The following is a 26,733-nucleotide window of genomic DNA, read 5'->3' as shown; positions in this document are numbered from 1 at the left end:
TGTTTCCAAGCTGAAAGAAGTTGTTCAGACTAATGCATGGATTCCAGAGACAGTTCAGACATTGCTACACGTGGCTGCTGCAGAACCTTTTATTTGTACAGTGAGTGTCAGCCATTATCTGCTGTTTTAAGATCTCCATAACTTCATGTTAACTAACTGCAAGAGAAAAGATATACTAGTCATATCTGATGTGCTGCAGAGTTGTTGTATATTAAAGAGATAACCCAGAGAATATTCTAGAAGTTATTCTGCCTAAACAGTTTGCATAAATACACTAAATGGATTGCACAGCTGCATTACATAAGGAAGTAACTGAGTGTGATGTGCTGCAGAGTTGTTGTATATTAAAGAGATAACCCAGAGAATATTCTAGAAGTGATTCTGCCTAAACAGTTTGCATAAATAAACTAAATGGATTTCACAGCTGCATTACATAAGGAAGTAACTGAGTGTGATGTATATTAAAGAGATAACCCAGAGAATATTCTATAAGTTATTCTGCCTGAATAGTTTGCACAAATGCACTGACTGGATTTATAAAGCTACATTACATAAGGGCATAACTGTGAGATTTCTGCAGCTGTTTGTAGTAAAAGAGTGACTGACTTTGCAGTATAAGGCAAATGGATTGCTGAAATTCAGTAATAAGGTAGAGACTTATGTTATTCAGTATTTCTGAGGAGAAGTTTTCTTGAGCACTGCATCGATCACAAGCAGCGCTCTCTAGCTTCGTTCACAAGCAGCAAGGGATAATTAGCTCAACTAAATTATATTTAGTATATGAAATTGCATTGTACAGCACCACCTCAGTATTTTTTTATTAGTATTTTACAACAGTTATGTTATTATTTCATGAGCCCATGAAGGACTTCTAAGTTAAAAAAAAGGTATACTGATGTCATAAGAAGATATTGTGATTAATATTAGTATTTGTATTTGTTGCACTGTATGTTATTGGTTAAACACTTTATAATAATCAAAGCAACATTTTATTTGAAGATTTCTTGTGTGGTTATTACTATTTTTCTTTTTGTACTAAAATCTTATAGGACCCCACACCCTATTATTCTAGGGTGTCCCCTATAGGTGGAGGCACTGCGTCATACAGGCATCCCTTATATACCTGATTTCAACCCCCCTCCTAATCCCACTCTGCGGAGGCTTAGTTCTCATACACGAAACAGGTAGACAGCATTACACTATCACCCACCTCAGGGAAGGTCAGGAAAGGGTGTTACATATATATATATATATACATAAGCTAGGAAATATGTCATGTAACTGTTAGTTGTTAGTAGTGACTAAGCATGTATAACTGTATATACTGTATATTAAATAACTCATTATCTACACTATATCACTATCTACAGTGTATCTATATTTAAAAACCACCAAATTAGTTAAAGTGGCATTAAACTGTAGTTCTAAGCTCCTTAAATATCATAGTTGAATACATGCACATAACATTCCTATGCAGGTTTCCTAGGTCAGCTTAAAGAAAAACTAGGGAGTAATTTCACAGTGAGATTGTCGCAAGCTAGCATTCCTCTTCTAACTACTATCCCATCTCTACCACGATCCCTGTAATTGTGAGCTCTCTCTCAAGGGGGAATATGCATCTTGCTGCTCATGACAATTAGAGCCATTGTTTCAAGTAGAACTAATAATACTAGGTGGTTTAGATGCTGACATTAATGTAGAACATGCTAACAATGTTATTGAGCTGGTTGTTCGTTCCTGTGAGTGCGCTTCTCTTTGTGTGTATTAATGTAGGGCACTTAATAAAAACAACAATATGTGACTGCACAATAGATCACAGGTAGTAAGCTGGCCTTTAACACCTATAGGATGTAAGCCTGTAAGGATAAAAATGTAATATTTAAATAAACTCATATGCATGTATACTGTACATATATATATATATATATATATATATATATATATATATATATATATATATATATATATATATATATATATATATATATATATATATATATATATTAATAATCGGTAAGAGTTTTGAAAAAAAGCATACAAAATATACTAATTTGATAAAGCATAACTGCCTTTTGCATTGCATAATTCTACTCAGATATTAAGTTTAATGTAACTTCCAATTTGTGTTTATCGCAGTAAATGGACTACCTTAATTTTATTTCAAGGATTTTATTGGACTTCCAATCCAATATATCAATAATTGTTTCTCAGATATAAGTATAAAGCATTAATAGCATTTTAAAGACAAATGCTAATAAAAAATTGTTTCACTGAGAAAAAAAGAAAAAAACCTATAACCTATTGCTTTGAAGCAATGAAGATTCAAAATAAACCTGAAAAGGTTAAATATTTTTAGTATTGGCATTACAGATTTGTAAGTAGCACTATTTCCCTCAGGGTAAGAACACATTATTTTCACAGTCCTCTTCCTCATGACAGATCGTGGCTGTCTGAAGCATGCAGAACATTGATTCTGATTCTGTTGAATCTTACGACAGTAACAATCAATTCCAGAAAACTTGACCAGTCAGTTTGCTCAATTTCCTCTTCCCAAAGGCAAAGAGACATAAAGAAAAAGAATTCTGTATATTGAGGAGACCGATCAAGAATCAAGAATGTTAGAGACAAGAAGAGATACAATTCCTGACAAGCGGAAATGTCTTATGTCACAGGGATAAGCTGAAAAGTCAATTCCACGACAGAATGAGACATCTTGACTTTTGGCAGCACTGAGAAAAACTAAATATGTTAAACATAAGTATAGCTTGCTAGAACTTGTAATAAGACAATAAAATAGGTTGAACTGAGTGAGGCTAATGAAAGAAATACATGGAAAAAGTATGATATTCAAAGAGTTTTGTAAGCAAATAATTTCACACTTTTCCTTCTAGTATATATATATATATATGTATGTGTGTGTGTGTGTGTGAGAGAGAGTGTGTGTATATTGGATACAAATATAAATAGAGTTATATTTGAAGTTCCTGTATAATAACTTGTATCAACATTTTGGGGGAAATAAATTGTCACATATAAAACTTGCTATGTAGAGGATCAAGAAAATAAATATTAAATTAAAATAAAAACCTTACATATTATTGTTGAAAATTTAGGTTTGTGTCATTTTTATTAAAACCTATTGCTGTAACAATATATATGCCAAGGGGTAGATTTACTAATGTCTGTCCAACATGATACGATGTAGCGTATCGTGTCCGACAGACATCGCTGAATGCCGACAGCATACGCTGTCAGCATTTATCATTACACAAGCAGTTCACCAGAACTGCTTGTGCAACGCCGCCCCCTGCAGATTTGCAGCCAATCGGCCGCTAGCAGGGGGTGTTAATCAGCCCGATCATATAGGATTGGGCAGATTGAAGACAGCAGCTTTAGAGGCAGCAGACAAGTTATGGAGCAGCGGTCCCTTGTTAAATCTACCCCCTTCTCTATAAAAAAATGGAAATGTGTCAATACAGGAAGGAAGAACATGCTTTGAACTTCATTATTTCTAAAAAAAAAACTAAATAAAATGAAATTTCAAAATGTATTCAAGACTTTTATTTTTTATTTTTAATGGATCATCTTATTATAATTAACCATACCAATTTAGTATCTTTATTTGTAATATGCCAGGTGACATATGCCACAGCACTATACAGCAGGTTTAATAAATAAATAATACATAAGAGAATGTATGCAGAAGGATTATGAGTCCCTGCTCCCTAAGCAATGCAGGAATGCAATTTATAATTTTACTTTTTTGGGGACTAACACCTCATATTTAACAAAAAACTTTTAAAGGATATTACATTTAAAAGTGCTTTATTCTGCATAGTAAAAGAAATTAGTAACACACTATCATTATCTATTTTGCTTGTTTTGATAATTTGCCCAGGAGTGTATTTTGTGAAATTCATATTTCTACCTGCTGCTCAGTGATTGCTTGATATTAATAGGAGCATATATGTCTATTTCTAATTGGCCAGATACAAGGGAGATATGATAAACAATGCTCAATTTGCCTTTTAGGTGGTCTGTTTGGACTGCACAGAAATGCAAATTTTGCAAACAAAATCAGAGTTTAAAATATTTTTAAACCCTTTATTTTGTATGTAGATTTTTAGCAATGTATTAATTAATTGTTAAATATTAAAACTGAATTTAAAGTACCTTAATGTAGTTTCCTTTCTTTCTCAGAACTGATCAGTATTGAAGTATAAAGTAATAATATAAGATACCTTAAAATATTTTATTTTTAAAAAATCTCTTTTGCAGAACTTTTACTATGGCCAAGATAATTCAACTTGTTTATAGCCAATTAATTTTTAATGCATTGTTCATATCAATTATTCTTATACCTCCTACTATCCAGCAGTTAACATTACTCCTCTAAACCAGTGTTTCTCAACTGGGGTCCACAAGTACCCTAAGCAGGCCAGGTTTTCATTATTGCTAAACAAGTAGACAGGTGAAATAATCAGCCGATGGGTGAGAGCAGGTTAGGAACCATGGTACTGATCTGCTGATTATTTCACCTGTGCTCTAGTTCAGCTATAATAGTTCAGCTGCACTTGAGGACCGCAGTTGAGAAACACTGCTCTAAACTATGTCTGTACAACAGAGAACTGTTTACTATTGATGTATTTTGTGATGTAATAAATAGCATCATCACCAAATAGGGCACATAAAATTTGTCATATTTTCTAGCTTTAGATTTCCTGGCTTTTGTTGGATACAAAACAAGATGGAGATCACCTGATATAGCTTCATAATATGAGAAACTGAATACCTATTGGTAATTCATGTCTGTTCAAAAAAAATCAGCATCAATTGGTTAATCTGTACTGCTACAAATATTTAGAAAAAAAGGATATTTAATGAGAACAAAGCAGCTTATACCATCACCAATACCCTTGTTAAACTCTAGAAATAAAATCTCTAATGAGAAGGAAAAATTGTTATGGGTGAACTGTATAAAAAATTACATGAAAATTAAAGACATATTGTTGTATCTACATGTTACAACCATCCTTACTAAGCATTAGATGCATTTTCTGATAGGTGGGAGAGAAGTTTATCCTGTGCCAATCAACACTCTTCATTATTATCTACTTAAAGGGACAGTGTATGCTGATTTTTGTCTCTCCTTTTTTCAAATAAATCATGATTCCAGTGTGGGGAGGGGGGGGGAGAAAAAAAGGTATTAACATGATTTTCTATTGGTCTCAATGTGTATATAGAGATATGATAGGGAGGATGTTGTACAATGACGGATAGATAATTAGTACTTCTCTGATAGCTAAGCCCATTTCATTAGATTGCAGTTTCAATTATCAAATATAGCTATTTCCTATACAAAAAGATACATTAAAGATACATTTACCATAGATTTTAAACTCTACTGTTGGTAAAAAAATATTGTAAACCCAAAAGGGGAAATCATGTTTACAGTACACTGTACCTTTTAACATGCTGGAAGATCTATCATTCATTTGAATCCCAAAGAAATTAATGGAGTGCACATTTACAATAAAAATGCTGATGATCATAACACTAGAATCAATTGAGATATGTTTTAGTGGCTTTGTTAGTACAGAACAGAATGTATTACAGGTATTATATACTACTACTAATATGATACTAGATATATTTATATAAAAAAAACTTGGCGGTACCTAGTATTTATTCTTCTATGAATATATTATTAGTTTGTGTCAATAGCAGCTACCAGAAGATCAATCTCCCAATCACAAACATTCCAACTAGACATTCCGAAACTCAAAACCAGCATACAAGTGCAACTTCAAAACCTGGTGTAAAGCCAGACTAGCTGGCACATTTTTTTTATACAGTTTTATTTTAAATAGAAGAATGGAATATAACCTACATATGTTCTATGTTAAAATAGAGTCTCCAGAGAATGGATATTTAGATAAATGTATGCTAGATAGGCAGACCGATAGATAGATAGATAGATAGATAGATAGATAGATAGATAGATAGATGATAGAAAAATAGATAGATGATAGATAGATAGATAGATAGATAGATAGATGATAGATAAATAGATAGATAGATGATCTATGATGATAGATAGATAGATAGATAGATAGATAGATAGATAGATAGATGATAGATAGATAGATAGATAGATAGATAGATAGATAGATAGATAGATAGATAGATAGATAGATAGATAGAAAACAAAACCACTGGATGTAATACAAATATTTTATGACAATTAAACTTCATATTTATTGTTATAAAATATGCAGAGCAATTAACTCAATATTGCAAGAGGTTTTATCTTAGAACATAAAAAAATAAATTTCCAAATGTCAAAAAACTGGAGTGATTTATAAAAGACTCATATTTTGCACAGTTTCATATTTATGATGAGAAAGCCTTGTCAGGCTTCAGCACTTTCATTTAACAACATGTTGATGACTTGTAATGCAATTTTTGAAGACATTTTTCTTGTGAAGCTCAGGAGAATAACTATGTTTATAAGTATAAACAGACCTGAATATCCCTGAGATGGCTCTCAATTTCAAAACTCAAAATCACATTGAAAAGTGCTATCTGTGTTTCAGAGCTGATGACATTGATAGCATTGTATACTACTAAGGAATAATATACATAGAATATTAAAAAACAAAAAACAAAAAACTATTTATGAATTGGTTCAATAGTGTAGCATTTGAATAGAAGGAAGGAAAAAAAGACAAAGGAAATAAAATAAGGTAAATCAAGGCACAGATATAATGACAATAAAAAGTACTTAATGGAATTTCTAAAATGTTATTTAACTAGAAAACATAAGTTGAAGATGATACATAGAAAAAACATTTATACTGCAAAACTAAAACTTTCATATTTGAGTTAGAACTAACACTTGATAACAACATTGTTTGCTTATTACTTCATTGTATTTATATTTTGTATTACTGCACTAACACTATTTATAGCCATTAGTTAAGCCATTACCAGGTCAACTGAGCACGTCCAATTCTTATGAAAACTATTATATCTCATCCAATAAAACATTTAAGACACAACATTATACCATATCATAATTTAATGATAATACAATTAACATTCATCCATGCTTACAGCAAAACAGTTTAATATACTGTAAATTACAATGTTCTTTAAAAAAATACAAAAATTAACTAAAGTCACTTCAAACTTTTGTCAAACTTTACTTTTCCACAGCACATGTGCAGTATTTTACAAGTTTAGTTCTGTGTACCAATCATTCCGGTGTATATTCTTCAAATACACTAAAATAAATCTGTATTTCACCACTCTGAAGACAAATATCACAGTGAATAATGTTTATAATTTATCAAGCAATACAGGTGACACTAATCTTTTCAGTTAAATGTCATATTTACTGAGTTAAAAGTAGGATTCAGGTTTCTCATAGAGTCTAATGGGGTAGTAAAAGTTTGCCTTTTTTGTAAGTTACCTCCCAAATTATTAAACCAATTTAATTTTAATTATCATGGTGTAGTCATTGGGGATAGTTATTGATGAATTTTCACCCAATTAAATACAAATTCAATTGAAAAAAAATACTAAAAAATCAGGAGGTACATATAGTAAAAAAAAAATCTTTACAAATCAAATTAAATATATTAATTGAATTTGCAAGGCACTAACACTGTTACTATGTAAATCATTGTGTTGTATTCACAAAACTATTTACTATTTACTACTAATGAATCATTTCTTACCTGGTTCTCTGATGTTCTGTATTCTCTCTCTCTGCTTCCAGCAAAGCTTCTACTTGTGGAAGCATGGCTTTGTTGTAATGACATTTGGTTTGCAGTATTAGAAGTCCTAGACAGAATTTTGCTCCCATTTCTTCCAGCTCTTTTGTTCCCACCTGTAGTCCCTGTTAATAATGAGATTAAATGTGAATAACAAGACTCAAATCAACCTTAAAGGGCCACTAAACCCAAAATCTTTCTTTCATGATTCAGATAGAACATACAAATTTAAACAACATTACAATTTACTTCTATTATTTATTTCTGCTTCATTTTTTTAGATATCCTTATTTGAAGAAAAAGCAATGCACATGGGTGAGCCAATCACATGAGGCTTCTATGTGCAGCAACCAATCAGCAGCTACTGAGCATATCTAGATATACTTTTCAGCAAAGAATATCAAGAGAATAAAACAAATTAGATATTAGAAGTAAATTAGAAATATGTTTAAAATTGCATTATCTTTCTAAATCATGAAAGAAAAAATGTGGGTTTCATGTCCCTTTAAATATAAACTACCAACAATAAGGAAAGTTCTGATAAGTTGAACTGTATTCTATTGTATGTTAAAGGGATACTAACCCCAAATTTTTTCTTTCATGATTCAGATAGAGCATGCAATTTTAAGCAACTTTCTAATTTACTCCTATTATCAATTTTTCTTTGTTCTCATGTTATCTTGATTTGAAAAAGCAGTAATGAAAGGTTAGGAGCCAGCCCATTTTTAGTTCAGCACCTGGGTAGCGCTTGCTAATTGGTTTGCTACATTTAGCCACAAATTAGCAAGTGCTACCCAGGTGCTGAACAAAAAATGGGCTGGCTCTAAAGCTTACAGTACTGCTTTTTCAAATCCAGATAGCATGAGAACAAAGAAAAATTGATAATAAAAGTAAATTAGAAAGTTGCTTAAAATCTCATGCTCTATCTGAATCGTGAAAGAAAAAAATTGGGATTAGTATCCCTTTAACAGTGCATTAAATAATGCAGATGTGAGCAATGTTAACATTATTATATTATTATTATCATTAGCATAAAAATATTTTCTTAGTTCCAAGTATTCCATGATGATTACTAATTTGCAATACAATCAACTATAGAATGACCGTGAGACTGTAGTTTTTTTTATTTTGGGGGGTTGGTTGGGTGGGGGCGTTACTTTTAGGGGGGGACTTAGTAATTGTTTTAGGGTAAAAGATCTGTTTAACTTAGAGCAATGCCCTACAAAAGGCCCTTTTAAGGGCTATTGGTAGTTTATTGTAGGTTAGGGGGTGTTTTTATTTTGGGGGCTTTTTATAGGGCTATTAGATTAGGTGTAATTGGTTTTATTTTTGATAATTTCCTTTATTATTTTTTGTAAGCTTAGAGTTTTTTTTTTATTTTTCTTGATTTAGTGTTTATTATTTTTTGTACTTTTAGATTTTTTTTATTTTTTCGTAGTGTTAGGTTTTTTTTTACATTTCTAATTTAGTTTAGTTTTTTTATTTTATTAGAATAGTTATGTTAGGTTAATTTTTAGTTTAAACTTAGTTTTTTTATTTCACAGGTAAGTTTTTATTTATTTTAAGATAGTTATATTTTAATTTAAAGTTAGGGGGGTGTTATGGTTTAGGGGTTAATAGTTTAATTTAGTGTTTTGTGATGTGGGGGGGCGGTGGTTGAGGGGTTAATAGGTTTAGTAGTTATGATGTGGGGGGCTGGAGGTTTATGGGCTAATACTTTATTATAGTGTTGGCGATGTGGGGTAGTCGGTGGTTTAGGGGATAATAGGATTATGTAGGTGTTGGTGATGTCGGGGTGGTGGATTAGGGGTTAATAACTTTTATTAGTGTTGACGATGTCGAGGAGCAGCAGATTAGGTATTAAAATGTTTATTTAATAGTCGCGATGTGGGTGGTCGGCAGATTAGGGGTTAATTCGTTTAATATAGTGTTTGCGATGCGGGAGATTGGCGGTTTGGGGGTTAATAGGTAGTTTATGGGTGTTAGTGTACTGTATTGTGAAATATTTTTGTTTCACAATATCTATAACTACTTGTCTCAGATGGCAGTATGGATCATGTCGGTATAGGCTGTAACGCAAGCATTTTAGCCGGACCACACAACCTGTAATATGGCGCTATGGAAAATCCTGCACCCAAACGTCATTTTTTTGAGTGCGGAATGGACGTTGCATTACAGGCTAAAATGCTTGTGGTATAGTTAATCAGTCGCGACTCATAATATGCGTTCCTGGCCATTCCAGAGTAATGGCCAATTTTTCAGCCTTAATAGCCGTACCGCAAAACTCTTAATCTAGCCAAATATTTTTTCCCATACAGCACATTGTAAGACATTATCTGTTACTCATTTTTTAAAAAAAAAGGTTTTAAAGAATATATATATATATATATATATAAAACATAAGATATATTATAACCTGCACATAAGTGCACAAAATTGAAAATGAGTAGAATTAATAAATTCACATGGTACCAGATATGCTTAGTAAGAACACGTGTTCTTAAAGGGACACTGAACCCAATTTTTTTTCTTTTGTGATTCATATAAAGCATGCAATTTTAAGCAACTTTCTAGTTTACTCCTATTATCATTTTTTTCTTCATTCTCTGGCTGTCTTTATTTGAAAAAGAAGACATCTAAGCTTTTTTTAGGTTCAGAACCCTGGACAGCACTTTTTTTATTGGTGGATGAATTTATCCACCAATCAGCAAGGACAACCCAGGTTGTTCACCAAAAATGGGCCGGCATCTAAACTTATATTCTTGAATTTCAAATAAAGATACCAAAAGAATGAAGAAAAATTGATAATAGGACTAAATTAGAAAGATGCTTAAAATGTCATGCTCTATCTGAATCAGGAAAGAAAAAAATTGGGTTTAGTGTCCTTTTAATGCTGGACTCTTGTGTAATTAATCATAAATTCAAAGTATTTTACAATTTACAATAAATTGAATAAATTCAAATTGTACTAAAATATATTTCCTAGTAAGTCACAAAAAAAAAAAAAAATTGACATCAATGAAAGTTTAGTGTTGATTTGTCTTTTAAACTTACTTGGTAACATATACTCATTTAAAAGAGTTTCAGCAAATACAAAACATTGCACCTCTTGCATGTACACTATTTATATTAATTATATATGATTCTAGTTCAAGTTCTCATGCCGCACAACCATAGCCAGTCATGTTAATTGAAACAGCCCATGGTACTTCATGGAGTAATAATTATTGTATTACTGCTGGCTGTTTGGTTAAGGTTTAGTTTAACATTTGCAGCAAAATAAACCAACATTAAATAAATGTTAGACTGATGAACATGTTTATATAATAAAACTGCATACATAGGTAAAGTGCACACTGTATTTTTAACAAAAATATATTTACTATTAAAATTGGGCACATTTCTGTCTCTCTCATGGTGCCACAATTTGAGAAAGACTGATCTCTCTGCCAGGCACACCAGGAGAGTAAATATATGACCTTCATTGTAGTGGTCTCTATGCCATAACTCTGTTGCCTCTGTTAGTGTCAAAAGATGGGTTTTTTTGTTTTGTTTTTAGCAACTTTGGACCGACTATTAAAATCTAGCAACATCATTTTATATATTAAGCAGAAGTGTCTCTATTCTCTCAATGTAATTTTTAAAAAGAAAAAAAAAATCACTTGGAGACGCTTGCTATGTTGCAAGTAATTGACCTCTATGATTGAGTGGCAGCTAACATTTCAAAGCAGACAGAAATAGTGCTGAAAGGTTGGTCAAGTGGTTATTATCAACCTTCATATTCTAGGTTTCTATCTTATTACTAAGCTATTGTGCAACAGGTTTTGTTTCTGACTGAAGAATCCGATCAAAGAAGAGCAAATGAGGATTATGCTTCTTAATGATAATGATGTTTCATTTCAATAAAAAAATGAGAATTCCATCTTGTGCACTAAGACCTCACTGTGATAGCCCTACTATAATCAGTTTTACCAATGGATTTTAATGTCTGCTTAATAAGGGTAATATAATAAAAAAAATTCTGCAGACGCAGACAAAGTCTTTTAATCTTCTATTGGTATACCAGAAAGGTTCTTCTTTTGCAATGGATGTGCTGTTTATATGTACACATATATATATTTCTCTTAAAAGATGAATGTATTGGAAAATAAATATTAATATGTACAGTATCTATGAGTGGATGGTCATGAGGGGCAACTTTGAAGTATTTTTCTTTTTTGTGCACTGGAAGCAAAATGTAGAAAGAAAAACTGTTTACCACTTTGCTCCAATGCCTTCTCAGCCCCCTAAAGCTTTAAATCTCAGGCAACTGACGGTAAATGTATTTATCTCCTTCTTTCACTTTATAATTATCTGTTTCATTGAGAATTTGCAAAATTATTACAAAAAATATTTAGGAGAAAATATGGGAAAATGTTGCATATATTGGGCTAGATTACAAGTGGAGCGCTAAATTATCACGCTCCCGCAAAATGACAAATTTGCCCGTTTGCGGGCAGGCGATAATTAACCAGCCATTACAAGTAGCTGGCTATATAATTTTCAGAGTGCTAATTGCTACCTCATGGTAGCAATTAGCACTCTGAAAATTAACCAGAGATTAGATCTCTGGTACATTTTCTAAAATTGCCCCAAATGAAACAAAACAGCACTGAAAAGTGCCTTTACATTGTGGTCTATGGGAACGGTGTGTGTTCCTATAGACCTCAATGTAAATATATATGTATATATCGCCAGACCTCCAGGTCAGTCCCACTGTAAGCTGCCAAGACCGGTGACACCCGGCATCAAAATCGCGACTACAGAGGCTATCACCAAGTCTCCAGGCGGAGAAAGGATCACGTGACGTGAAGCTCACGTCAGACGCCTAACTGGAAACACGGTGCAACTAACAGCAGTGGGTACCTGAGGAGTTTGTATCCCAAAATACCCATGATAAGTTAAATCCAGCCGACTGTATCCAGCAGATGTCAGAAAAGGAACAGAGGTGAGATAACCTTATTTTGTTTTCCTGACTCACAGGAGGAGCGAAGCAGAGCGGAGTACTTTCAATAAGGGTGTCCCTGAGAGCAGCAGGTAAAGTTGAGCAGCAGTTCTTTTTCTTGTTTAAACATTTGAACTATGATTATATACATACAGGTATGTATTTGTCTGTTAATATGTGTATATACATATAATAACATATATATATATATATATATATATATATATATGTATATATATGTATATATATATATATATATATATATATATATATATATATATATACAGGAGTGCAGAATTATTAGGCAAATGAGTATTTTGACCACATCATCCTCTTTATGCATGTTGTCTTACTCCAAGCTGTATAGGCTCGAAAGCCTACTACCAATTAAGCATATTAGGTGATGTGCATCTCTGTAATGAGAAGGGGTGTGGTCTAATGACATCAACACCCTATATCAGGTGTGCATAATTATTAGGCAACTTCCTTTCCTTTGGCAAAATGGGTCAAAAGAAGGACTTGACAGGCTCAGAAAAGTAAAAAATAGTGAGATATCTTGCAGAGGGATGCAGCACTCTTAAAATTGCAATGCTTCTGAAGCGTGATCATCGAACAATCAAGCGTTTCATTCAAAATAGTCAACAGGGTCGCAAGAAGCGTGTGGAAAAACCAAGGCGCAAAATAACTGCCCATGAACTGAGAAAAGTCAAGCGTGCAGCTGCCAAGATGCCACTTGCCACCAGTTTGGCCATATTTCAGAGCTGCAACATCACTGGAGTGCCCAAAAGCACAAGGTGTGCAAAACTCAGAGACATGGCCAAGGTAAGAAAGGCTGAAAGACGACCACCACTGAACAAGACACACAAGCTGAAACGTCAAGACTGGGCCAAGAAATATCTCAAGACTGATTTTTCTAAGATTTTATGGACTGATGAAATGAGAGTGAGTCTTGATGGGCCAGATGGATGGGCCCGTGGCTGGATTGGTAAAGGGCAGAGAGCTCCAGTCCGACTCAGACGCCAGCAAGGTGGAGGTGGAGTACTGGTTTGGGCTGGTATCATCAAAGATGAGCTTGTGGGGCCTTTTCGGGTTGAGGATGGAGTCAAGCTCAACTCCCAGTCCTACTGCCAGTTTCTGGAAGACACCTTCTTCAAGCAGTGGTACAGGAAGAAGTCTGCATCCTTCAAGAAAAACATGATTTTCATGCAGGACAATGCTCCATCACACGCGTCCAAGTACTCCACAGCGTGGCTGGCAAGAAAGGGTATAAAAGAAGAAAATCTAATGACATGGCCTCCTTGTTCACCTGATCTGAACCCCATTGAGAACCTGTGGTCCATCATCAAATGTGAGATTTACAAGGAGGGAAAACAGTACACCTCTCTGAACAGTGTCTGGGAGGCTGTGGTTGCTGCTGCACGCAATGTTGATGGTAAACAGATCAAAACACTGACAGAAACCACGGATGGCAGGCTTTTGAGTGTCCTTGCAAAGAAAGGTGGCTATATTGGTCACTGATTTGTTTTTGTTTTGTTTTTGAATGTCAGAAATGTATATTTGTGAATGTTGAGATGTTATATTGGTTTCACTGGTAAAAATAAATAATTGAAATGGGTATATATTTGTTTTTTGTTAAGTTTCCTAATAATTATGCACAGTAATAGTCACCTGCACACACAGATATCCCCCTAAAATAGCTATAACTAAAAACAAACTAAAAACTACTTCCAAAAATATTCAGCTTTGATATTAATGAGCTTTTTGGGTTCATTGAGAACATGGTTGTTGTTCAATAATAAAATCAATCCTCAAAAATACAACTTGCCTAATAATTCTGCACTCCCTGTATATATATATATATATATATATATATATATATATATTCATATACATTTATATTTAAAAATGCTGCCCATCACACTGCACTACATACCTCCTTAGCTGCGCGAGGTTCTGATGTCATCTGGAGGCGAGATTACATATGCAGAATCGCCCATGCCGGTTTTTACGCGGTTTTGGTATCACATATACGGTGCCGCATATAAATGCGGCGCGTATATTTCACCCGTCGCCCTCAATTTTTACTCCAATAAGCTAATATAGAACCGCATTGCAAATCAGTATCACATACTCATAGCCTGAAAATATTAAAGCCAACCCCCACCGCGAATAACTAATAAAGTATATTAACCTCTAATCCGCCATTAACCAACATCGCAATAAACCTAATACATGTATTATCCCCTAATCCGCCATTAACCCACATTGCAATGAACCTAATAAATGTATTAACCCCTAATCCACCATTAACCCACAATGCAATAAACCTAATAAAACTATAAACCCCTGATCCTCCATTAACCCACAACGCAATAAACATAATAAAACTATTAACCCCTAATCCGCCTTTAACTCACAACACAATAAACCTAATAAATCTATTAAACCCTAATGCGCCAACCCCCCACAATGCAAATAACTAATTAAATTACTAAACCCCCTAACCTAACACCCCCTAAATTAACCCCAATTACCTAAATTAAAAAATACTAAGTTAAAATTAAAATAACAAGTTAACATTACTTAAAAATAAAAAATAAATAGAATTAAATTAATCTAAGATTACAAAAAATAAAAAAGTCTTACATTACATAAAATAATAAATCAAATTATCAAAAATAAAAAAAAATAAACCTAATCCCTATGAAAATAAAAAAGCCGCCCAAAATAAAAACACCCCTAATCTAATACTAAACTACTAATAGCCCTTAAAAGAGCCTTTTGTAGGGCATTGCCCTAAGTAAACACTAAAAAATCTTAAACTACCCATTGCCCCTAAAGGGGCATTTGTATGGGCATTGCCCTTAAAAAGGCATTCAGCTCTTTTACTGCCCTTAAAAGGGTATTCAACTCTTTTAAGTGTGCCCAATAAATCCCTAATCTAATAAAAAACAACCCCCCCCCCCCCCAAAAAAAAAAGCCTAAGTCTAACCCCCAAATAGGTACTCATCATTCCTGAAGTCCGGCAGAGAAATTCCTGTTTATGGCATTGAAGACTTCTTCCAAGCGGCCGACATCTTCTTCCAAGCGGGAACCACTTCCTTCTTCATCCAGGACCAAGCCGGCGTGGACCGGTGACCGCGGAGCCATGGAACGTGGAAGATCCTCTTCGTACGATAGCTGCCGTACACTGAATAGTAAATTCAAGGTACGCGTTTAAATATATAGTCCCTTGCATTCCTATTGGTTGATTTGATTCTTCAAATTCAAATCAGGCAATAGTATGAGAGCTACTGAAATCCTATTGGCTGTTACGGTCCTGCTCCGCGCACGTCTCCGCTCCAAGCTGGCTTGGTCCTGGATGAAGAAGGAAGTGGTCCTCACTTGGAAGAAGATGTCGACCACTTGGAAGAAGACTTCACCGCCTGGAACAGGACCTTCTCCGCTGGACTTCAGGAACAGTGAGTACCTATATGGGGGTTAGAGTTAGGATTTTTTGGGGGGGGGGTTTAGATAAGGGTTTTAATGGGCAATTGTAAAAGAGCTGAATGCCCTTTTAAGGGCAATGCCCATACAAATGCCCCTTCAGGGGCAAAGGCTAGTTTAGGTTTATATATTTTGGGGGTTTTGGTGGGTGGCGGGTTTTACTGTTAAATGCAAAATAGCTGTTTAACTTAGGGCAATGCCCTACAAAAAGCCGTTTTAAGGGCTATTGGTAGTTTAGCATTAGATTAGGGGGTGTTTTTATTTGGGGGACTTTTTCTTTTTATAGGGATTAGGTTTAATTTTTTTATTTTGGATAATTTTGTTTATTTTCTGTAATGTTAGACTTTTTAATTTTTGGTAAGTTTAAATTAATTTATTTTAATTTAATCTTAGGTTTATTTTTCTAAGTACTGTTAGGATTTTCTATTTTAATTATAATTTAGTATTTTATCATTTTATGTAATTTGGGGTTAATTTAGTGGGTGTTAGGTTAGGGGGCTTAGTGATTAAATTAGTTATTTTGTTGTGGGGGTTTGGCGGATTAGGGGTTAATAGGTTAATTAGGGTACTTGAGTTGTGGGAGTTTGGCGGATTAGGGTGTTAATAGTTTTATTCTGATTATTGAGTTGTGTGGGTTTGGCGAATTAGGGGTTAAAAGATTTATAAGGTTTGTTGCGATGTGGGTTAATGGCGGATTAGGGGTTAATATTTTTAATAGGTACTTTGCAATGTGGATTAATGGCGGAATAGGGGTTAATACATTTATTAGGTAGTTTACGATGTTGGGGTTTACGGATTTATGGGTTAATTAATTAATATTAGTTGTGATGTGGGGAGTTGCGGATATAGGGGTTTTATTTGTCGAGTTTATTTTTGGGAGGCTGGTTAAAATTTTACGGGAGATTTAATATGTTTTTTTTATTTTCTTAGGCGCCGGCAGTGTATTTACGCACATTTCTGGACATCGCTAGTTTATCCGATTTACGGCACTTTATGAACAGCCGGTGCTGTTTATGTGATATGAAGTGAGGAAAAAAGACGCTGGGTCCCATAGTGAATCCATTCATTTATTAGATACAGGCTTAGGTACAAAAAGGTAATATCCTTATCTGACACGTTTCGCACATGCGTACATGCACTTCATCAGAGATGAATACTGAATACCCTGATGTGCAAGGTGAAATTACGGGTGGCGTGGGTTTCAGCAGTCACGCTGAATCTTGCGCAGCATATGTAATCTCACCCTGGAACGACATCAGAATGAGGCTCCCTTAGGAGCCTATGGAAGCACACTCTTGCAATACCAGTGCACATTATTGTGTGCTGGTATTACAAAGTGGAGCACTCCACTTGTAATCTTGCCCATTATGTTTCTATGATCAGGAAAGAAATTCCATGTCAATCATTTTTTAGTTTTACTTTTTAACATAGTAACATAATAGATGAGGTTGAAAAAAGACTGAAGTACATCGAGTTTAACCTATACAAATCTATAATACTTACAAAAAGCTCCAGTTAACCTTAAATAATCCCACTAAAAGGTGACCCATTTAATACTAGCAATCATATCCATGAATTTTGTTTCTAGACAGAAATGTATCCAAATTTTTTTTAAATGTATCTAGGGTATTGGCATTCACTACCTCCCTTGGTAATGAGTTTCACAATTTTATTGCTCTTACAGTGAAAAAAATTTTCCATTGCAGGAGATTAATTCTCCTTTCCTCCAACCTTAAATTGTGACCTCTTGTCATAAACAATTTTCTGCCATCTCTTTATATGGGCCTTGAATATATTTATATAAAGTAATCATGTCACCTCTCAAGAGCCTTTTTCCTAAAGAATACAGACCCAGTTTGGCTAGCCTCTCCTCATATCTTAAATTCTCCATTCCCCTTATTAGCTTTGTGGCCCTTCATTGAACTTTTTCTAGTTCTGCAATATATTTTTTTGCGATGGGCCCCCTAGAACTGCACTCCATACTCAAGGTGAGGTCTTACCAGTAGGGATGGGCGAATGTTTCTAAAAATTCAAAATTTAAAATGAATTTTGATACATTCGTTCGTTCGAATCGAATTTCAAATGTTTATATAACATTCTAACATTCTATTTTCGAATTTTTGTTTTCGAATTTTTCAATAAAATTCAAAAATATTCGTTCGAATAATAGAATATTTAGCTATGTATTCATTCAATTTCGAAATGTAATATTCAAATTCGAATGTGACATTCGAATTCGAATGTGACATTCAAATTTTAAATAGTATTTCTAGTCTACAACTGTGTTTAATAAATGTAATATTCGGATTCGAATGCTACATTCGAATTCGAATGCCACATTCAAATTTGAAATAGTATTTCTAGTCTAATACTGTATTTTAAATATGATATTCGATTTGAATGTGATATTCAATTCGAATGTGACATTCGAATTCAAAATAGTATTTCTAGTCTATTACTGTGTTTTATAAATGTAATATTCGAATTCGAATGTGACATTCGATTCAAATGTGATATTCTATTTGAATGTGACATTCGAAATAGTATTTCTAGTCTACAATTGTGTTTTATAAACGGAATATTTGAATTTGAATGTGATATTCAAATGTAACATTCAAATTCAATGTGACATTCAAATTCGAATGTGACATTCGAATTCAAATGTGACATTCGAAAACTGTAAATAACATTCAAAAATTTTATTTTTAAGAATATTCGTTCTTATCAACATTCTATTATGTAAATTGAATTTCTACAATAACATTCGTTCTAACATTCGAATTCGGATATAAACACATTCGCCCATCCCTACTTACCAGGGATTTATATAGTGACATAATTATGCTTTCCTCCCTTGAATCAATGCCTATTTTAATACATGCTAGTATCTTATTAGCCTTTGTAGCTGCTGCCCTGCATTGTGCACTCATCTTTAGCTTGTTATCTATTACTACTCCCAAATCCTTTTACTCCTCTGTTTGGTTAAGTCTTGTCCCATTTTAATAATATGTTGCCTATTATTTTTACTTCCAAAATGTAGAACCTTGCATTTTTCCATATTAAAATCTCATTTTCCATTTACCTGCTTCTAATTTTTGCAGATCCCTTTATAACGAAAGTTCATCCTGCTCTGACCTAATGACCTTACTTAACTGCAAAGTAGAAAAATAGAGATGTCGCTATTTAAAGGGACACTCAAGTCAAAATTAAACTTTCATTATTCAGATATAGCATGCAGTTTTAAACAACTTTCCAATTTACTTCCATTAACAAAATGTGCACAGTCTTTTTATATTTAAACTTTTTGAGTCACCAGCTCCTACTGTGCATGTGCAAGAATAAATGTGTATGCATTTGTGATTGTCTGATGGCTGTCACATGGTACATGTATGCATTTGTGATTGGCTGATGGCTGTCACATGGTACAAGGGGAGTGGAAATAGACATCACTTTTAAAATTGTCAGAAAAAAATCTTCTACTCATTTCAAGTTCAGACTAAGTGCTATTGCATTGTCTTGTTATATTGCATTTGTTGATTTTGCAAATCTACTATGTTGACTGGTCCTTTAATCCTTGTTTCAAGTCATTTATAAAAATATTAAAAAGAACAGGGCCCAGTACTGATCCATGGGGGACTCCACTGATTACCTTTGTCCAATCTGAGTATGATCCATTCACTACTACTCGTTGCTCCCTATCTTTTATCAAGTTATTTATCCATGAGCTAACATTTTCAGCTATTCCCAGTCCCTTAATTTTGTGCATTAATCTCTCATGTGGCACTGTATCAAATGCCTTTGCAAAATATAAATATATTACATCAACTGATTCCCCTTTATCTATATTTTTACTTATTTCCTCATAGAATCGAATTAGATTAGTTTGAAATTATCTATTTCTCATAAAACCATGCTGATTTGAACTCATAATCTTGTTTACACAAATGTGCTCATCAATATAATCCCTTATAATCCGTTCAAATATATTCCCCACTATTGATGTCAGACTAACTGGTCTATAGTTTCCCTATTATTCTGATATCCTCTATACATAACCCAGTTAATGGTATGGGCTGGCATGTTCTAGTTTGTTCCAAAGTATTGTCCATTGGTTCCTCTCTTGTGTATACTGAAGAAAAAAACTGTTTAGTACTTCAGCCTTCTCCCTGTCACTGTTAGCCATGCTGCCCTCCACACATTTTAATGTACCTATATTGTCCTTCTTACATTTTTTGCTATTTATGTACTTAAAGAACCTTTTTAGGGTTAGACTTAGAATCCTTTGTAATTCATTTTTCATTTTCAATGTTGGCTAATTTGTTTGCTTTTTTGCATGCTTTGTTATATTCCTTATAAATATGGTATGTTGAGTCTGTACTATTTTCTTTGAATAATTTAAATGCCCTACCTTTTTTTCCTAATTTCTCTTAACACATTTTTATTTAGCCACATTGGCTTGCATTTTTTATTTTTATAACCATATAGTATATGTTTGATATTATATCTGTATTGTTTGATAGGACTAAATCCAAAATAGCTTTACTCCTAGTAGGCTCCTCTATTAATTTTGACAAGAAGTTATCCCTAAAAATCTATCCCCCTTAGCTGATTTAATAGTTTCATTGGCCCATATTAGGGTAGTTAAAATCTCCCATAATTACAGCACTGTTATTAGCAGCCTTACCTATTTGCATTAGTAGTTTAGTTTCATCCAGGTCACTAATGTTGGGGGGCTTGTAGCATGTTCAAGGTAATATTTTTTTTTTAGGATTTTTCCCCCCACTCTTTATTTCAACCCACAGGGTCTCTACATTGTCACCTGTATCATAAATATCTTCCCTTATTGTAGGTTTAAGGTTAGGGTTAATCTACATGCAGATTCCTCCACCCCTTTTATTATTCCTGCCCCTCCTAAATAATGTATACCCCTCTAAGTTAACTGCCCAGTCATGTGAATCATCCCACCAAGTTTCAGTTATACTGATAACATCAAAGTCCTCTTCTGCAACTAAGAGCTCCAGCTCCCCCATTTTACTAGTCATGTTTCTTGCATTTGTTGTCATACATTTAATTTTCATATGCTTTCTGCTGCTACTAGGTGTCCTTTCCTCCATACTTTCTAATGTGACATTTCTTAAGTCATCCCTTCCTTGAGATATTATAGGAGTGACATATTCACAGAATGATCTCTCTGTTCTATTGTGTTTTAACTGACTCTCCCACCCTTTGCCTAGTTTAAAAAATTCTCTAAACGTGCTACCATCCTTTCCCCAACACACCTGCACCCATGTCATTCAGGTGCAACCCATCCTTACTGTACAAACTATACCCAAGTGCTCTAAAAAGTCAAACCGCTCATTTTTACACCATGATTTTAACCATGAATTAATCGACCTTAGCTCCTTCTGCCTTACTGAGTTAGCACACGGCACTGGTAATATCTCCAAAAATATTACTTCAGAGCTTGCTAGTTGCTACCTAACTCCCTGAAGTCATTTTTTAGGACTCTTTTTCCCGCTGATTTCTTCATTAGTACCAATATGTGCCATGACTGCAGGATCAGACCCACATCCCTCTAACAATCTATCAATACGCTCCACAATATGCCTAACACGAGCCCCTGGAAGACAGCAAACTGTTCTATTTAAAGGGTCTGAATGACAAATTACCCTTTCAACCTTCCTAATAATATAGTCTCCTACCACCAACATCTGCCTCAGGCCCTGACTTGTATGCCCCTCCTCCATTACTGAAGGACTGTTAACTATAGTATGCCCCTCTACCATGTCTGAAGGACTGCCCACCATTTTTTAATTTAAATGATTTCTTTTTAGTGCTAAATTAATGACAACTTCTTTTTAACACTGAGTACATTATAAATGTAAGGAAACAAATGAAACAGTCAATCTAAAGAATCAATGATGGCAAAATGCAAAAATAAAATGTTAAAGGGACACTGAACCCAAATTTTTTTCTTTTGTGATTCAGATAGAGCATGCAATTTTAAGCATTTTTCTAATTTACTCCAATTATAAAATTTTCTTTGTTCTCTTGCTATCTTTATTTGAAAAAGAAGGTATCTAAGCTAAGGAGCCAGCCTTTATTGGTTCAGACCCTGGACAGCACTTGTTTATTGGTGGGTGAATTTATCCACCAATCAGCAAGAACAACCCAGGTTGTTCACCAAAAATGGGCCGGCATCTAAACATACATTCTTGCTTTTCAAATAAAGATACCAAGAGAATGAAGAAAATGTGATAATAGGAGTAAATTAGAAAGTTGCTTAAAATTGCATGCTCTATCTGAATCATGAAAGAAAATTATTTTTACTTGCAAATATTAAGGTAGAATTTTTACTGAAATGTTGATGTTGGAGTAGATAAAGTACTTAAGGTGTGACTTATGGTATATGACAATAACAGGGACAAAAACAGGTAAACTTCCTACACAAACTGGATTCTATAGGACAGGTTTGGACAATGTCAGGGAAATAATAAGTAAGTACAGACTTAGACAATCTTGTAATCAAAGTCTTAAAGCTGAGTAGGTAAGCAACTTGGTAGCTGGACAGCACTTGGCAAATTTGAGGCCATGAGCAAACCGGAGGGAGGAACTAGAAATTGATAGGGCATGGCATGCAACATCACACCCTCTCTTTGGAGTTGTTGCACCTTAAAATGTATTATTAGCCTCATACATAGATCCAGGACTGTGTGGTGGTGGTCTGCACCTTAACATTTATAATTAGCCTTATGCACAGATCCAGGACAGTGGTGGCGATCTGCACCTTAAAATATATTATTAGACTTATGCAGAGATCCACAACTGTGTGTGGTGTCTCAGTCCTCCCACAGCCATTGTTATGCAAACAGTCCTACAGAAGGTCTGAGACATTACTTTGGCATCAGTGCATGTTTAAATGCATTATTATTAGGAAGACTGCTTTACATGACAAAGGCTGGGAGAGGAAGCAGAAGAGGACCTAGTGGTTACGTTTACAGGCTGGTATTGGACAAGCTTTTAAAGAGTTGATAAATATAGTTAATACATATATTTGAATCTACAAATAATTTAGGAAATTCTAAAAGAGCATTAGGACTTGCTACTTGCTATACCAAATATGTTCCTTATTAGGATGATACATTTTATCTAACAGCATTGAGGTTTGAATGTTTTTGGGTTTTTTGTTGTTTATTTTTTGTAAAAAAATTGTGGTGACCTGATTTAAAAAAAATAGATTTGATTAAAAGTGTTTTAATCTTGAATGAAAAAAAACCAACGTATTTTTTTGTGTGAAAAGATAACGGCTTTAAATAAAAGTTAACATGGTTAAAGGGACATGAAACCCACATTTTTTCTTTCATGATTTAGAAAGAGAATGCAATTTTAAACATCTTTCTAATTTACTTATATTATCTAATTTGTTTTATTCTCTTGATATTCTTTGCTGAAAAGCATATCTAGATATGCTCAGTAGTTGCTGATTGGTTGCTGCACATAGAAGCCTCATGTGATTGGCTCACCATGTGCATTGTTTTTTCTTCAACTAAGGATATCTAAAAAATGAAGCAAAATAAATAATAGAAGTAAATTGTAATGTTGTTTAAATTTCTATTCTCTATCTGAATCATGAAAGAAAGATTTTGGGTTTAGTGGCCCTTTAAGTATATCTACAAAATTGAGCTTATCATAAATCTATTATTAATTAAGAAATCTAGTGTTCTGTTGGATAAGCACATAACATTTGAAAACATTCAATAAATTGAACCTTATGTCTTTGAAAGTGTACAATTGTTACTATAGGAAAAAAAAATACGGTCAATGATGGCTTAATATTTTATTTTCCTCATGTATTATTTACGTTATTTTTTTACAGGCATAAACAAACTTGAACACAAAAGTCCACTGGGGAAATTACTTTAGTTTCCCTGCAATGAAAAGAACGCAGGAATCTGCATATTTCTAAATCTTCAAAAATACATTGATCATTTATGAGTTGCTCCAAATCTCCCTTTTCACATATGTTTATGTAAATATTTCAGACACAAGAAATAAATAAAAAGAGATAGAATATAGAATAAGACAGATAACATAAACATTCCTATTTTTAGAATAAGTATTCTTATTAAAAACCTAGAACCCACGCATGCAGCAGAAAATCCCTCAACAAACAAGAGGTACTATCTAAAGCCCAATAGTGGGTCTTGCACCCTTGGCACTTCTAATCTCATGGTAAGATCTAAGTGTCTCCTACTCTTCATTTGTAAACATTATGAAACAAACTTTCCACCTATAATGACCCTAAAGTGTTAATAGTTTATTTTTACATAGATATGTTTGTGCAACATTGCATGTCTTTCTTAGATCACTGTGAATTCAGATTAGTATCAAATTCTATACTCCCACTACCATAACTGTATATGTATGTTGAAATATATTTAAAAAAATATGTACCCACTTACTAAAATAGTTATTTGTAGAGCTTAATAATCTCATGAGTCAATGAGGTAATTATACTCAGTTTTGTATAAACATGTACTGCTTGTTAGTTTCAAAACCACTAAAAATAACTTTCAATGTACCTGTTTTTTAAAACCAATATTGCTGAATTAAAATTAGGAATTAAATATCAGAAAACAACATTCATTTTTTGACTCTATGCACCATCTTTCAATTTATGCAGAAAATTAGTAGGTAGAAAAGATCTACCTATACACATATCACATACATTTAAAACATTGTATGTATGTTTCTACCCCTATCCAAGCTCTTTCAAATGCATGGTCTTATGATATATTGTTATGGGGAGGGGGTAATAAAGTCCTCCCCAAAAATGTCATAGCCCCCCATATAGAACCAGTGCTAAGTGTTTTTCATTGTTATGACAGGCAGCTGGCAGCAGGCCTACACAGGGCCACATATTTGAAAAAGCAGTATTACTGCTTTCAGAATGGGAGTCTCCAGTTTGTTATAGTGTGGGGGGTCAAATATGGGTATATGGGTAGTGTTGTTCCGTTTGCTTATGGTTCTGTCAGGTGTTCGTTGTTAACACAGCAGGTAGCCACTTGGGCATGTAACCTCTGCTTTTAAAGAGTGGCCTCTCCCCTTTCAAAAGAGAAGTCAACTGTCCCTTTGTAGCCAACATTTTGGGTGCTAAGTCCCTTTAATAACCCATAGAAACCCTTTATGTGATAATGAGCAATCTTCTCTTTGATGTGAGGGGTATAATGTGTACATGTGTGTATGCTGTATTTAGGGGATATGGCCACTTTTATAAATACATTAGGTAGGTGATTGCCAATCATCTACTAATGGTAGTGGTATATAACCGCACTCTGAAAATAGAGGTTCCCTTCTTTTCAATTGGGGTCTCATAACCCTTTCATTTAATAGATGATAATCCCTTCTTTTTCCATGAGGGGTCTTCTACCCTTCTAATTAAATCAGAGGTGGAGGTAAGATCAATGTAGTAGCTCGCCCCCTACCACTCAAATCAATTTGTTTCTAGTGGGGTAGATAATTACCTTTTATAATAGAAATCAGCTGCATCCTAGGGGGCCAAGTGACCATTTGAAAGAGGGGAGTCTTCCCTTTCAAATGAGGGGTCACTTGTCCCTCTTGACCAAACTACTTACAGAGCCACTTAAGCAACCTGAGGGCTAGATATGGGCTTGCAAAGCTACGCAACCCAGCCCACATTGGCTCAGTCTCCATAAAACTCCCTGCATTAGCAGGGAGTTTCTATCCCTTGTGACATCAACATGTGCACTTGTGATGACATCACAGTGCCTTCCACAAAGACGCAGTGAGGAGGAAGAGGACTAAAGTCCTCAGGATCCAAAACAGAAGAGAAACCCCAAGGATGGCGACACATGGTTTTCAGTTACACTGCATATTATATGCACATAATGATGTTGTCATTATGTGCATCTAAGTGGTTAAATGTGTTAAATTGTTGCTCTTTGACATGCATTGTACATTTTTTAGTTTAGAGTTCATCTAATGAGATATACTAATAAAATGCATGTTCATAACCAATATTTTGGGTAAAACATGTTATTGGGCCAAATGTATCCCAAAAATTAACACAAAGTTATGTATGTAAACCACATTTAGAAAAGCAAGTTCTCTTTGTCTCGGTAAAAATGAGTACCTTTCCAGACACAGAACCCACAGTGTGTATTTTTAATGCAAGTGAGGCTGTCTTGTCCAAAACGCCAACCACCAAAATTCAATGAGGTGCTAAAATAGACCATTCAGTGAAAGAAAATGGTTGAATGCTCAAGTGGTGTTAAAGTGAAAATAAATTCTCTAAAAATGCATGTCTACAATGACCTATTCCATCTCCGTGTATAACAATTTTGGGATATAAAGAATTTTTTTTAATTTTAACAACACTTGAGTGTGCAGCTGTTTTTAAAAGAAAAACATAATTTATGCTTACCTGATAAATGTATTTCTCTTGTGGTGTATCCAGTCCACGGA

The 26,733-nt window shown here is 34.0% G+C and overlaps 1 protein-coding gene across 1 annotated transcript in view; it reads right to left on the bottom strand.

Annotated features, from left to right (window-relative positions):
- The window catches only part of AGBL1 (AGBL carboxypeptidase 1), a 1,247,389-nt gene that overhangs the window by 349,462 nt on the left and 871,194 nt on the right, over window positions 1-26,733 (bottom strand). The window contains exon 22 of the mRNA XM_053717645.1: window positions 7,743-7,903. Within this exon, the coding sequence (XP_053573620.1) occupies window positions 7,743-7,903 (161 nt within the window). The remainder of the gene's footprint in view (window positions 1-7,742; window positions 7,904-26,733) is intronic.

The sequence above is a fragment of the Bombina bombina genome, chromosome 6 (assembly GCF_027579735.1).
Source record: "Bombina bombina isolate aBomBom1 chromosome 6, aBomBom1.pri, whole genome shotgun sequence".
Lineage (NCBI taxonomy): Eukaryota > Metazoa > Chordata > Amphibia > Anura > Bombinatoridae > Bombina > Bombina bombina.
Note: the sequence above shows the minus strand (reverse complement) of the source record. Positions and strands in the feature narration are given on the sequence as shown.